Genomic DNA, 14,313 nt, shown 5'->3' on the forward strand with positions numbered 1-14,313 from the left:
TGGAGGGAGGGAGGAGGCCGGGGGTGGGGGGAGAAGGGTAGGTCGGCCTCACAGACCCTTTGGCTCTGTCCTCTGATTGCCTAGCTGTCCCATCTCGGGGTAGGCAAGGGTGTGGGGGGTGCCTCTCTCTGGATCCCACCCCTTACCCTCCAAGTCTTATCTCTCATCTCTTCCCAGGCCACCTCAGTCCTCAGCCTTGGCCAGGGATATTCCCCCCTACCCCTAACAAAACCCATCCCTCAGCTCCTGACCAAGCCTCTCACCTCGCCCTCCCCACTGCCAAGCCCACCCACTTTAAAACATATTTTCTTCACTGCTCCTTTGCGGGGGCGGGGCTGCTCCTTCAGAAACCACCATGCACGCCCCACTCTAAGCCCCGAACTGTCTAGAACCCGGACCACGACCTCACTCCAAGTTTGGCCCATTCCTGAACTCCACTTCTTGCCTTGCCCAAGGTTGGCCCCCTTTAGAATCAAACTCAGTCTCTCGAGTGTTCCAAGCCACACCCCTTCCATAGATTCTGGTCCCAATCCAAGGCCCGCCCACTCTGGGGCCTCACCCACTGCCTGCTTCAAGCCCCACCCCTTCTAGAACCACGCCCTTAGCGTTTTTCCAAACCCAGTGTCCAGGTCCCAAGTCACACTCCTTCCGTAGAACCCTGTCCTACTCCAACCCCTGCCCACTGTGGGCCCACCCACTGCCTCACTCAAAGCTCCACCCCTTCTAGGACCACACCCTCAGCCTCCTTCTAAGCCCCATTCTAGAATGCTGTAGGGCACCCTTCTTCTTCAGACTCCAGATCCAGGATGTCTGGAACCCAACCCCTCTGCTTACTAGCCCCGTCCACTCCAGAGGTCCTCTCCAAGACCACCTTGGGTCCCAAGCTCCCCCAGTCTCTGCCTTTCTCCTCTCTTCAGGGTTGAATTTTCCCTAATGGCCCCTGTTCAGGCATTGCTAGAGGAATCAAGGCCCGAGTTGGGGAGGAGGGGAGGGAGAGAGGGGAGAGAGTCTGAACTCACACCCACCCTCCCCACACAGCCTTCTGTCTCCTCCCTGTCCCCCTTACAGAGCCCCCCAACCTCAGGGCACAGGGCCAGGGAACAGAGAGGGGCCGAAGGATGAAGGGGAAGGGGTAGGGGTAAGAGAGGGGCCCATGCAAGATCGGGTCCCTAATGCGTAAGGGAAATGGAGTGGGGGCAGGGCTCAGACAGATAAATAGATATTTATATATAATATATATATATATAAACAGCAAAGACAGTTAAGGGTCTCCTGGTTTGAGGGGTGGAGACCTGGGGTGTAGGGATGGGAATGGGGGGCAGTCCTTCTCCTGAGCTCTTGCCTACCAACGGGGTCCTCCCGGGCTGCACTGACCTGTGGAGACAAAAGATACAAAAGGAGAGGGGGTCCAGACACAGGTGGTGCCTTTAGGGAAGGGCTGGGCTGCTATGCCTCTGCCCTGGCTTCACCCTCTATCTGCCATGCCCTTTCTTCCTTCCTTCTTCCTTCACTTATAGTCTTGGGGTCAGCTTCATCCCAGCTGCCCCTGCTGGGAAGATATACCTTGCCTCCACTAGATTAGGTACCAAAGAAATTATGGTTTCCCCTTCCCCCAACCCAAAAAAGTCTGTTAACGGGTACTGTTCTCCTCATTGGTGGTAAACGATATTGAGCAGAGCAAAGATCCTTATCTTCGTGGAGCTTACATTGTAGCAGGGCAGAAAGACTTTAAACAATTACCATGATATATAAATAAGTTATCTAGTAGGACATAAGGTGATAATAAGTGAAATGGAAAGACAAAAAGTAGACTGGGGTGAGGGGGATTAGGAGTGACAGTAGGGGAAGAAAGGTTGCTGTAGTAAGTAGGTAGTCAGAGAAGACCTCATTGAAGAAGTGACATTGGAATAAAGACTTAAGGAGGTGAGGGAATGAGCCATGCAGATAACTGGAGAGAAGAGCATTCCGGGTAGGGAGCACAGCCAGTGCAAAGGCCCTGGGGTGGGACCACATCTAGTGTGTTTGAGGAACAGCAAGGAGATCAGTGGGGCTTCAATGGAGTGAGCAAGTGAGAGTGGTAGGAGGTGATGTCCGAGAGGTAGGTAATGGGGTCACGTAGGAGCTTGTAGACAAGGTTGTGAGGACTTCAGCTTTGACTCTGGATAAAGTATAAATCAACTGGAGATTTTAAGCAGAGAAGAAGAGTAAAATGATAGTAAAATGTCTCATGCTATGTTGTTTCTTTTATTTCCTCAATAAATGTTTCTTAACATTAGTAGTGGTCTAGGTGATGTGTCTATAGCATGAATTAGTCATGGTCACATACCCTAGTCTAGTAGAAGAGACAGTCAATAAACATATAAACTAATAATTACAGACTGTGATAAAGCACAGGGAGAGGTAAGAAAAGGGACTTGTAAGGAGTTGGCCAGGCAAGGTTATCAGTGTGTGTGGGTGTGAAACTCCAGGGGGAAAGCAAGTACCAAGACTGTGAAGTTGGACTGTGCCTGGCACATCGAGGTGGCCAGTGTGGCTGGAACAGAGTGCGGGGGAGTGGTTGGAGGTGAGAGGTCAGAGAAGTGAGGGGTGGGGCTAGATTGTGTAGGGTCTCATGGGCCATAGCTTTGGCTTTGGCTTTGAATCTGAGTGAGATGGGAGCCCCAGTAGAGCTCTAAGCTCTGAGCACAGGAGGGTCGTGGCGTGATTTAGGATTTAACAGGATCGTTCCCCACGCCATGAGCAGAATATAATGGGAATGGGGGTGGAAACCAGTGAAGAGGTCCAGGGGGACAGTGGGAAGATTATGGATATATTTTGAAGGTAGAGCCAACAGGAATTTTTAATGAATTAGATATGGGATGCCTGATAAACTCCTCCCTGCCCTTTCCATCCTGGCCAAGTGCCAGAAGCTACCTCCACCCATGTGTTGCCACCTCCTTGCCTTTCCCCTCTAACGCCATCAGCCTGCCTCTACTCCCCATCTTCCCCCCTCACATTTGAGGGAAATCTCGCTTCTCTTTTGAGGCCCAACAAGAAGGCCGGCAAGACTTTCCAATGCGCCCCCCGACCCCGCCCCGCTCCGCCCCGGCCCTTTCCTTCTTTGAAATTCCACACCACCTCCCTCGCCTCCAGGGTTGTGGAGAGGTGGCGGATCTGTCACCTCCTTCGCATTAGTGATCTTGTCTGACCTTGATGATCCAAGCCCGTTTACCCTCATCATCTGTTGGCCTTATCATAACGTATTGGCTAAGACCCACCTCTTCTTCCCTCCATGGCTCCTGCGCCCAGCGGATTTCCCACTACGCAAGTCCTCCTGTTATTTCCTCCTTTCATTGGTTGCTCTGCCCACTTCTCTCTCCCCTCCCTTCTCTCAGAGCAGCACTTCTACCTCTCTCCCATTGGCTCTTCATTCTGCCCATTTTCAAACACCACTCTTCTGCTCTCCACCATTGGCTAGTTTTTCGCCCTTAGCACGTAGCTCCGCCTCTCTATTGGCTCCTTCAAATTCCCATCCTTACCTGTCCGGCCAGTGTCCTACTCCTATTGGTTCACTAACCCGCCCATCTCCTTTTATGAACCCTCCTTGGCCGCCCCGCCTGTCTGTCACTCACCAGACTACATCTGATTGGAGAAGGAGGTGGGCGCACCCTGAGGGCCATAGCCTTGCTGCCCGTAGTCGCCCTGAGGCCCGTAGCCACCGCCACCGCCACCGGCGGGCTGCCCGTAGTCAGGCTGATAGCCGCCCTGGGGCCCGTAGGAGTCCTGGGGCCCGTACCCGCCGGGGCCCTGCCCGTAGCCTGCCTCGCCGTAGGCATCCCCGGGCGCCGGTTGCTTCTCGGGGGCGCCGGGAGGAGCGCGCAGGAATGGGGCGGCCCAGCCTGTCTCCTTGAACACGAACCATAGGTTGCCGACCCAGAGCACCAGGTTCAGGAAGCCAAACACCTGCGGGGAGACAAAGCTCGGCTGTCGTCCTGCGCCCATTGCCCTGGCGGCCCCGGGGAACATCGAGGCCGCTTGCGTTGGGCTTGGATTCGCGGGCGCCTGGAGGGTGGTGGTTTCTGAGACCCCGACCCTCCGAGTCCCAGCGCATGAATGTCAATGTGCACAAAAATCACCTTGGTGGGGAGGGGGGCGTGGGGCGTGTTAGAATTCAGATTCCCGGGGATGTTGAGATATATCAGTTTTACATATATGTGTTTATGTATTTGCATATATACACGTTTATACATGTACAAGATATAGTAAACCTAATTTTGTAATATATAGTAAAATGTTAAGCATAAATTTTTATTAAATATGTAGATATACCACTAATGGATGCATATATACACATACATATGTATATACAAATATATGTATAAATACCCATGTATAAAGTATATAAATATATGCTTTTATATTCAAACAAATATATAGATTTGTATAAATATATACAATGTAATTCAATTTGGGGACAGGAAGTAATATTTCCACTTTACAGCTGAGGAAACTGAGGTGCAGAGAGGCTAAGTGGCTTAGATCTCGTAGCCAGCAATTGACAAAAAAAGAGTTGGAATCTGAGGATCTGTAACACTTGTATACGACTTACCATGTGCCAGGCCCTTTTCTAAGCACTTTGTATGTTATTAGTTCACTACTTAACTTTGGAGCAGGACCTCTTATTTTCAATTTATATGCTCAAACTGAGGCCTGAGAGGCTGAGTAACTAGTTTCAGGTCGTAGAGGTTGCAAGTGGCAGAGCTCGGATTTGAGCTCAGTCTGACTCTGGCCAGTAGGGGGCATCCATACGGGAAACATTTCAAGTTATTCTTTCATTTTGCATATAAGGAAACAGGTCCCAAGAGGGTACTTACTGAGTTGCCAGAGATTCTACATGACTAGGCTGAGCCTGTGATCCAGGTCTCCCAAACCTAACTGGACAGAAGATCTCACGTTCCCCTTTTGGGGACAGTCTGTGGTGTCACAGTGGTTACAATTGCTATCTCATCCTACAAGGCTCTGTTGTTGGCATGCCTCCTCCAGGGAGCCCTCTTGGATTTCCTTTGAATTCTCCTCTCATTCTCTCTCTCCACCACTCCCCATGCCAGACTAAGTTTCCCAGCCACCCTCTCCAGCTGGCCCAGCCAGCTTCCCAGGGCTTACCACCGAGGTGTTGAGGCCAGAGGTCACAGGGTCCCTCAGTTCCTTGCATGTATTCCCCGTCTGGTGGCAGACAGGCATCCCCTTGATAATGTTCTCTGGGTCCGTGGCCATCTTCACATCTGACAGCCCCTTGGCCCAGGCCGACGAGCTAACCAGCCACATGAAGGCGAACACTGCCGTGGCCAGAAAGTCCTAGGCCGGGCAGGGGGGAGGGAGATGGCACCGTGAGTGGGCTGCTTCATGCTGGGCTGTGGGACCTCCTCAGATCACAGGCTTTCTTGGGAGGGGGGTCTCCCAGAAGAGGCTTGTCTCTCCCCTGCCTTTCCAGCTCTTGAAGCCCCCAACACTCACTTGAAGGTGGCCCTCCTAGCTTGGGCTTGTCTGTGCATGTGTGTGTATGTGACAGAGGGTGTGGGAGTGTGATTGTGGTATGTGGTGTGGGTGTGTGTGTGGGGGATTCTGTGAGATGGTTGCCAAATCTGTGGAAAGTAGTGTGTCTTTCCACTTTTATCTGAATGTGGGAATTTGTGTCATTTTGTGTCTGGGATGAGGGTGTATGAGTACAGCTGTGTAGGAATCAGTGTGTCTGTGTGGTGTGCTGACAAGCATGACTGTCACAATGAACCTCTGTGTGCTTCTTTCTTTCATCTAGACTGTAGGGTTTTGTGAGAGGTGGCAAGTTTCCAGGTGTCTGGGATTCTGTGTGGGCTGTGGGTGTGTCCCTGTCACTCTGATTCGGTGTCTCTGATGCTCGTAGCAGCAGCAGCAGTAATGTGTGCGGCTGTTATCAGGGCCGCTTGCATGTGGGCCTGTCTGGGATTTGACGTGGCCTCTGAACATGGCTGTGTCCCCAAGGCTCCATGTCCCCTGGCCCCTGTATGCATACGAATGGCTGTGGGAGCTCACCAGCATGGGCCCTTTGTTGTTCTCTCGGTACTTGTTCTGCAGGAAGATGTAGGTAGCCAGAGCCCCCATGGAGTAGAGGAAGGCAAATACGGCCACGGTGACAAAGAATTCAGCTGATGAGGAGTAGTCCCCCACGAGGAAGATATTTTTAGGGTCTCCTTGGCAGGTGGGTGCCTCAAAGTACACTTGGTACAGCCTGTGGAGAGAGGTGGGCAGGTGTGGCCCAGGCCCTAAGAACTCCCTCCCCTCCCCCCTGCCCAGTCATGGGTCCCCCCCAGATTCTGACAAGGTCCCAGGAAGAGGAGGAAATAACCATTCACGAGCACCTACGGTGTACCAGTCACATTTCATTGATTGCTGAGAGCATGCCGGTGAAATAGGTATTACTCAGCCCTCACTCCAACCTAGGTACTTTGGCCCCTTGGTTATTCATAGAACATACCAGGCACCCTCCCACCCTAGGATTTTTGCGCTGGAATGCTCTTCTCCTTCAAGGTTTGCTCCACTGGTCACCTTCTCAGTGAGGTCTTCCCTGATCTATTTAATTAAATCCAGCCATTCCCTCCCAGCACTCCTTAGCCCCCTTCTTTGCTCCATTTTCTCTGTAGCTGTGATACCCCATCTGACATACCATGTATTTTACTTTTTTCCTTGATTTTTGTTGTAACTACAAGAGGGCAGGGCTTTTTCCTTTGTTTTGTTCAGTGTTGTACCCTTAAGGCCTGGAACAGTGCTGCCACATAGTAGGCGCTCAATAAATGTTTATTAAATGAAGTATATGGAGGCAGAAACAGAGGCTCCGAGAAACGCATTAACTTGCCTAAAGTCACACAGCTGGTATAGCAATGACAGAGTTGGAATCTGAACCCTGTGTTTTTCCCCCTACGTCATGTTGACTCTTCTCTCCACCTCACTTCAGGTCCCCAAGAGAAAAACAAATGTGTACATAGCAGGGGAGAGCCCAGGGACTACAAAATAGGAGGAGACAGTTAGAAAGACAGGAGGGTAGAAGGGATGATGGAACAGGATGCGTGTATGTGAGGTGTGGGCGGGGCGGGGGCTGCAGACTGTGAAGGCATGTGAGGCTAAGGCCTTTCCTATGGTGTGATGGAAGAGGGGTCATAAGGAGGAACGTGTGTGGAGAGAAAGAGCAGGATGAAGTCCCAGAGCTCTGGCCTCAGGTTGGGGGGCAGGATCCACATGGTGCCAGTGCCCTTGTATAGCAAAGGCCCTAAGGGAAGGGCTTACACTTATTGATCACCTCTAAGCATTTTACATAATTGCTTCATTTAATGACCCTCCCCCACAATTCTCTAAAGCAAGCATTATTATACCTGTTTTACAGATGAACAAACCGAGGCTCTGCAAGGCTAAGTTACTTGCACAGGGCTGCATGGCTGCTAAATGATGGAGCTAGGAGTTGGATCTGGGTTTAAGTTTCTGGGTTTCTAGGGGGAATGAGGGGTCCTTGGGGGGGATTATTGGGGCAGTGGCAGGGTTGGTCAGGGGGACACAGGGCAAAGATTTTTTTCCCCTGGGAGACCTGTGGGTGAAGGGCAGATCCTCAGGACCCGAGGTCCTAGACATGGGAGGAGTCGGGGGGTCCACAGATTTTTCTGGTCTTCTAGATCCCCAAAGGGCCTGCTCTCAGCAGTATCCCATGCTGCAACTCCCACTCCTTCCCCAAACTCTCTTGGCTTCTATGAACTGGTGGATCCCTGGTTGTCATCCTCCCCTTCCCCAGCCTCTCAGACCACGCCTCCCTGGTGCCCCCTTTTCTTTTGATTATTGCTCAGGGCCTGCGCTGGGCTATCTTCTCTTCAGTCTTGCCTCTCACCCTGGGTGATCCCCTGAGCCTACATTTACCCTTAGTGCTCAAAAATCGCTAATTTCCAACTCAATCCCTGGTCTCTTTCCTGAGTCCTTTAAACTTATTTATATTCCTTATTTTAACAAACACTTATGGAGCGCTTATTGTGTGCCTGGCACTGTGCTAAGCATTTTACAAGTATTAATTCATTTAATATTTATCATAACCCTGTAAGGTGGGTATTATTATCCCCTTTTACAGATGAAGAAATGGAGACCCAAAGCAGTTATGTGACTTGTCCTAGTAGTGGAGGAGCCTCAGGAGCCTCTATTGAAATTGTGTCTGTGGGTCTCTGTCTTCCCATTCCTAGGAGGTAAGCCTCTCCATGAGGGCAGCAACCTTGCCTGCTTGTGCTCACTCTTGTGTACCTAGCACCCGGCACACGGTATGAGCTCAATAACTCTCAGAACTGTTTAATTGGGCTTAATCTTTCCCCATGGCTAAGCAGCACCCCCTCATTATTCTCTATCATAAAACCCTGCATGAAGATGCCCTCCTTGGATTTCTCCCAATCTGCAATTATCCTCTTTATTCATTTGTTTATTTGTTATAATGTTGGCTCCATGAGGGTAGGGAGCTTGGTCTGTGTTGTTCACTGTTATATCCCCAGCACTTTCAGCAGTACCTGACATACAGTAGGTTCTCAAAACATGTGTATGGGATGAACGAATGGGAATTAAATAATAATATTGGCTAACATTAATTGAGCACCTACTGCCTTAAGGATATATATATGTGTGCATATATATATATATAAAATTTTGAATCTTGTTTATTGCCAGTCTCCTGCCCCTCCTCTTCACTAGAACACAGCCAGAGGGCAACAGCCTATGCCTGTCTTGGTCACCACGTGTCCTAGATGTCCAGAGCAGTGCCAGGCACAAGGTAGGTGCTCAGTGCATGCGCAGTGACCTGAGTGGGTGTGGTCTCCCGAAGTGGGGGCTGGGCAGGAGCCGCTGGGGAGGAGGTGTTGGCCGGTCCCACCCCCCACCCCCATCCCAGGTCTGTCAGGATCCCAGGGGTGGGCTAGTGTGGGGGCACACCTGAAGGGGTACTCGAATTCGACCTCGATGTTGAGGTCACTCTTGGTCTTGTTGGCACAGTCCACACTCAGCTGGAGCTCCCCACTGTAACTGCCGCATGTGGCAAAGGCGAAGATGGCAAAGACCTTGGGCAGCAGGGATGGGGATGGCCACGGTGAGCCTGTGTGCACGTGGGATGGGGCTGCCCTCCTCTGGACAGATCGGGGCCCAGCATAGGCAGCAGCAGATGGACTGGTCCCCACCCCCACCCCCTAATCAGGGCTCAGCGAGGCCCAAGGACAAGCTGATTAGAGGGGTGTGGCTATCTCTTCCAGTCTTTCTCCCAGTGTCTCTCTTGGTTTCTACCTCTCAATAATGCTCTGATTCTGCTTATTCTCTCAGTCTATTTCTCTGTCTCTGTTTTGGCTCTCTCTGTATTCTGCCTGTCTCTGTTGTTCTCTGTGTCTCTGTTTCCCTCGGTATCTCTCTGTCTCTGTTTCTCAATGTGTCTTTGTCTTTCTCAGATGTCTCTGTCTCTCTGTATCTGTTTCTCTCTCTGCCTCTCTAGTATCTATGTGTGTCTCTTTCTGATTCTTCTCTCTCTCTCTCTCTCTCTCTGAGTGTGTGTGTGTGTGTGTGTGTGTGTGTGTGTCTTTCTGTTTCTTGGTCTGTCTGTCTCTATCTCCCTGCTCTGTCTCTGACATTATCTCTACGGTGCTCTCTCTGTCTCCCTCCTGCCTCTCTTTCTGTTTATCGATTTCTCCTTTTCTCTTTTCCCGGAGGGTCTCTTCTTCTCCCTCTGTCTCTTTCTCTCCCCCACCGCATTTCTCTTCCTCTCTTCCTGTGTCTGTTTCTCTTTGCATCTCTGTTCTCTGTGCATCTTTCTCTGTCTCCCTTTCCTTTGTCTCTTTCTGTTTGTTTCTCTCCCATCTCCATATCACTTTTTTCCTGGTATTTCCATCTCTGTCTCCATCATTCCTGATCTCCCATTCTCTCTGTCTCCTTCACTGTCTCTGGGTTTCTCTGGCTTTTCGTCTCTCCCTGCAGCAACCAGCTTCAGTCTCCACCTCCCCTGCCCCTCTCTCACCTCAGGAGAGGAAGTAGGACGTCGCAATCTTCCACTTCAGAATGGGGGTACCCTTGGCCTTATGTGGCGTCACATCACAGCCCATCTGTTCTCTGGCCCCAACCCCCTGGGACTTCACCCAGGAGCCCAATTCCCCCACCCCCTTCTGCCCCCCCCCCACCCATCCATCCCTCCCTCCTTATCCCTACTCCACCCCTGCTCTTCCGGACCCCACTACCTCCCTCTTTCTCCCCACAGCCCAGACCACACTCACCCATTGCAGCACCTTCACAAAGCCGAGGGGCTCCTTGACCACCCGGAACTGACCCCCGGCCACCAGCTGAGGAGAGAAACGGTGGGGAGGCGTGGGGTTGTTGGGGATGGAGAGGGAGGTGAGGGACAAGGCCACCAGGCAATGACCCCTGGGGATAAGGCATGTGATCTCCGGGAGGGAGTGACGTTTGGAGAGGCGGTGAAAAGGAGAAAGTGACACTTTGGGGAAGGTGTGAGCTCAGGGTCTCTGAGAGAAGGTCCCCGGGGTTCAGGGCTGGTGGGGACATCTGGGGAGATGGTGAGATAGATGGCAGAGGGGGTCAGGGGTGAGCAAGATGGGGATGGAGTCAGGACTAGTTAGGGAAGGGGAGAAGGTCTGAAACGGTAAAGGTGAGTTAGATGGTGAAGGGGATCCGGTGGAGAGAGTGAGGAAGGAGTTGGGGTTCATTAGGGTGGGGGAAGGGGTCTTGGATGGTGAAGGTGAGTCATAACAGGGAGGGAGTCGGGTTTGCTAGGGTGGGGGAGGGGTCTGCAGCGGTAAAGGTGAGTCAGATGACGGTGGTGGGGTGTCTGAGGTGATGAGGATGGGGAGGGGTTAGTCCTGGTTAGAGATGGGCGAGGTTCTGAGGTGGTGAAGAAGAGTTCGATGGCAGAGAGGGTCTGGACTGATTTGATTAAGGTGGAGGAGGGCTAGGACATGGCTTCACTGCATATGTGCTGGGGGAAGGGAGACTAGGGGTTTGGGAGAAGCGAAACCGATCGTCCCCCTTGGTCTGCTCTGGGGGAAGAGGTGGTCGTCTACCAGGGTACCATCTCTGCTTGGAAGGGGCAGGTGTCAGCCCTCCCCTTCACCCCCGCCCCCACGCCTTCTGTCGCTCTATTTCCTAGCTCATCTGCAGCACCCCCCATCTTCCTTCCACTCTCCCCTCCCCTCCCTCCTTGCCTATACCCTAGCTCCAAGACCCCTCTTCCTCCCCGGTCGCCCGTAAGGAACTGGCTTCTGGCGGCCCCCGCTGCGGCAGTGAGGACGGCCCTCGCTGCGGCAAAGGGCGCACTCCTTCTTTTCTCCACCTCCCCTTTCCTCCCCTCGCCTGCCGCAGACCCCAGCCCCAGCGCCGGGGACCGGGTGTCCGCTGCTAGGATTCTGGCCACCACCTCGTAGAGTCAGCGGATTCGCTGCGACCCCGGCGAGGAGGCCGGCCAGCGGCGGGCTCTGTCCGCGGTGCTGGAACGCGTACCTGATTCACCACGTCCATGTCGGCCAGCAGCAGCATCAGCAATGCGGGGGGCGGGAGGCGCCTGCTAGCAAGGGCGGGCGCGGGGCGCGGCGGGGGCGGTGCGCGATCGTCGGAACAGCCCAGGGGGCCGCAGCTCCGCCCCTCGCGCCCCCGCCTCGCTCGCCGCGCGCGCTTGCGCACAGCGGCCGTGTCCAAACCTCGCAGGCAGCCATTCCAGTCCGGAGGCTGGAACCGTGAAAATGCTGTCAGAAGATCGTTATCTCTGAAAACACAGCGAGAGATCTGGGGAGGTGGGCCGTTGGGTCCTACAGTAGGACAATTTGCCAGGCCGTTTGCTGAACTGTTGAATGTGTTCACTTACTTAAGCCTTAGAACATCCCTACGTGGTAGGGACTATTGGCCCCATTTTTACCGGTGAGGAAAATTAGTCCCCAGAGAGGTTAAGCGACTTGTACAAGGTCGCCCAGCTAGTTATTGGCAGTGCCCAAAGTCCCTGCAATTTAAACATGGTTCAGGGTTTTGAGGGTTTCTTCTCATCTGCATTTTAAGCACTTAAAAAAAACAAAACAAAACCCTCCCCCTCCAACCATTTCCCCTATTTCGCTCTTCCTGAGTCAAAGTGTTGCCTACTCCAACTCTCAACTTTTTGCATCCTGTTTATTCCTCAGTCCTCTCTTAATTGGACTATGCCTCCTTCATGCTACTAAAACTAGGCCCACCAAGGTCAATGGCAATTGCCATGTTGCAAAATCCAATGGATAAATACAGCTGGAATTTAAGATGCTCAACCTCACTCATACTAAAAGAAATGCTTATAAAAGCTACTAAGACACTGTTTTTTATCTTTGAGGGTGGTGAATATAAAAAAGTTTGATAATGCTCAATATTAGCAGTTGGCCAGAAACAGGCATTCTCATAAATTGCCAGTGGAAGTTAAATTGGTATAACTTATGTAGGGGGTAATTTGGCAAAATGTAGCAAACTAATAAGTCCATATATGTGGCTCAGCATTTACACTTCTAGGAATTTGTCTTACAGAGAGATTCAAACATGTGCTAAAAGAGGTATGTGTAAGATAATACACTGCAGCACTGTTTATAAAGTGTGGACACTCCCCAAATGCTCATTACTGGCGGCCTGTTTAAAAAACTCAGGTAGAGCCACAAAATGGAGTACTATGTAGCTGTCATTACTAATAATATGGAGCTGTGTAATGATAGCCAAGATACTTAGTTAAGTAAGAAATGCAAGATGCCAAATTATGTGGGAATTGTGTACAAAGAGAAGGGAAGCATTATATCATAATTATAGAGAGAATAGCTAACATTTTAAATTGTGGCTGTTCTGTGAGCTTCCCATATATCACTCATTTAAATCCTCACAACAGGGACTTCCCTGGTGGCAGAGTGATTAAGAATCCATCTGCCATAGCAGGGGACACGGGTTCGATCCCTGGTCCGGGAAGATCCCACATGCCACGGAGCAAGTAAGCCCATGTGCCACAACTGCTGAGCCTGCTCTCTAGAGCCCATAAGCCACAACTACTGAGCCCACGTGCCACAACTACTGAAGCCCACGCACCTAGAGCCTGTGCTCCTCAACAAGAGAAGCCACCACAATGAAAAGCCTGCGCACTGCAACGAAGAGTAGCCCCCGCTCTCCGCAACTAGAGAAAGCCCGCGTGCAGCAACGGAGACCCAATGCAGCCATCACTCAATCAATCAATTAATCCTCACAACAGCCCTATGAGTCAGGTACTACTACTATCCTCATTTTATAGCTGACTACACTAAGGTGCAGAGAGCTGAAGGAATTTTCCTAAAGTCACACAGTTGGTAGGTGGTAGAACTAAGATTTGAACAGGTGGTAAGTGGTGGAACTAGGATTTGAACCCAGGAAGTTTGGCTCCAGCACCTGTTACTCTTAGCCACTGTGCTAACTTATCAGTACAGCATCCTATAACTATATAAAAGATATCTGATAACACTGGTTGCCTCCAGAGGGAAGGGAAACTTTCACTTTATACCCCTTTGTACTTTTGAACTTTGAACCATCTGAATGTATACCTATTTTTTTTTGTTTTTTAAACAAACACACTCACACTCAAGTTCACACAAATATTGAATATGTAATGGGTACTTCACAGTTATTGCCTTTTCGGGGGAAGAGCATGGGTTTTGGCCTTCAATTGCTTGAATTTGAATCTCACCTCTAATATTTGTTCCTGTATGACTTTGGACAGGTAAAATAATTTAAAATGGTACTTATAGGATTGTTGCACTGATTAAACAAGATAATCACTGTAATGCACTTAGCACAGGGCCCAATAAATGGTTCGTTTTACCTTCCACACATCTCTGGAATCTACTCACTTCTCACCATCTCCTCTGCCACCTCCCCTGGCTAAGGCGACCATCGTTCCTGCCAAATTTAGCATCTCCAGTCTCTTCCTCCTCCCATCTGTTTTCAGCACACCCGTCAGAGCATCTATTTAAAATGCAAAGTTAACTACGTCACTACCCTGCTCAAATCCCTCCCATGGCTCCCCACTGCTTTCAGGAAAAATCCCAGGGGTTGGGGCCTGGCATTCAAGGGTCTGCATCATCTGCCCTCAGGTGGCTTATCCCACCTCCTCCTTCAACAATCTCCCTTCACTCTCTTTACCCTGCCCATGACTTACTTTCGCACAATACACCAGCCCAACCACTCCAAGCCTTTGTTTCCAGACCTAGTGCAATTCTATATTCTGAGTCCTAGTCTCCAATTTTGGCTTCCCTCAAATATTTCAGTCCTGGT

General features: G+C 51.1%; 1 protein-coding gene across 1 annotated transcript; it reads right to left on the minus strand.

Annotated features, from left to right (window-relative positions):
• Positions 1–242: 242 nt before the first annotated feature.
• Positions 243–11,553, minus strand: SYP (synaptophysin). The gene is made up of 7 exons (XM_061177978.1): positions 11,518–11,553; positions 10,281–10,346; positions 8,962–9,086; positions 6,049–6,244; positions 5,143–5,334; positions 3,612–3,942; positions 243–1,374 (listed from the first exon to the last, which is right to left on the minus strand). The coding sequence occupies exons 1-6, from the start codon at positions 11,551–11,553 to the stop codon at positions 3,616–3,618; spliced, it is 942 nt and encodes a 313-aa protein (XP_061033961.1). The 3' UTR covers positions 243–1,374; positions 3,612–3,615.
• Positions 11,554–14,313: the final 2,760 nt, after the last annotated feature.

Source organism: Eubalaena glacialis, chromosome X (assembly GCF_028564815.1).
Source record: "Eubalaena glacialis isolate mEubGla1 chromosome X, mEubGla1.1.hap2.+ XY, whole genome shotgun sequence".
In the NCBI taxonomy this organism is placed as follows: domain Eukaryota; kingdom Metazoa; phylum Chordata; class Mammalia; order Artiodactyla; family Balaenidae; genus Eubalaena; species Eubalaena glacialis.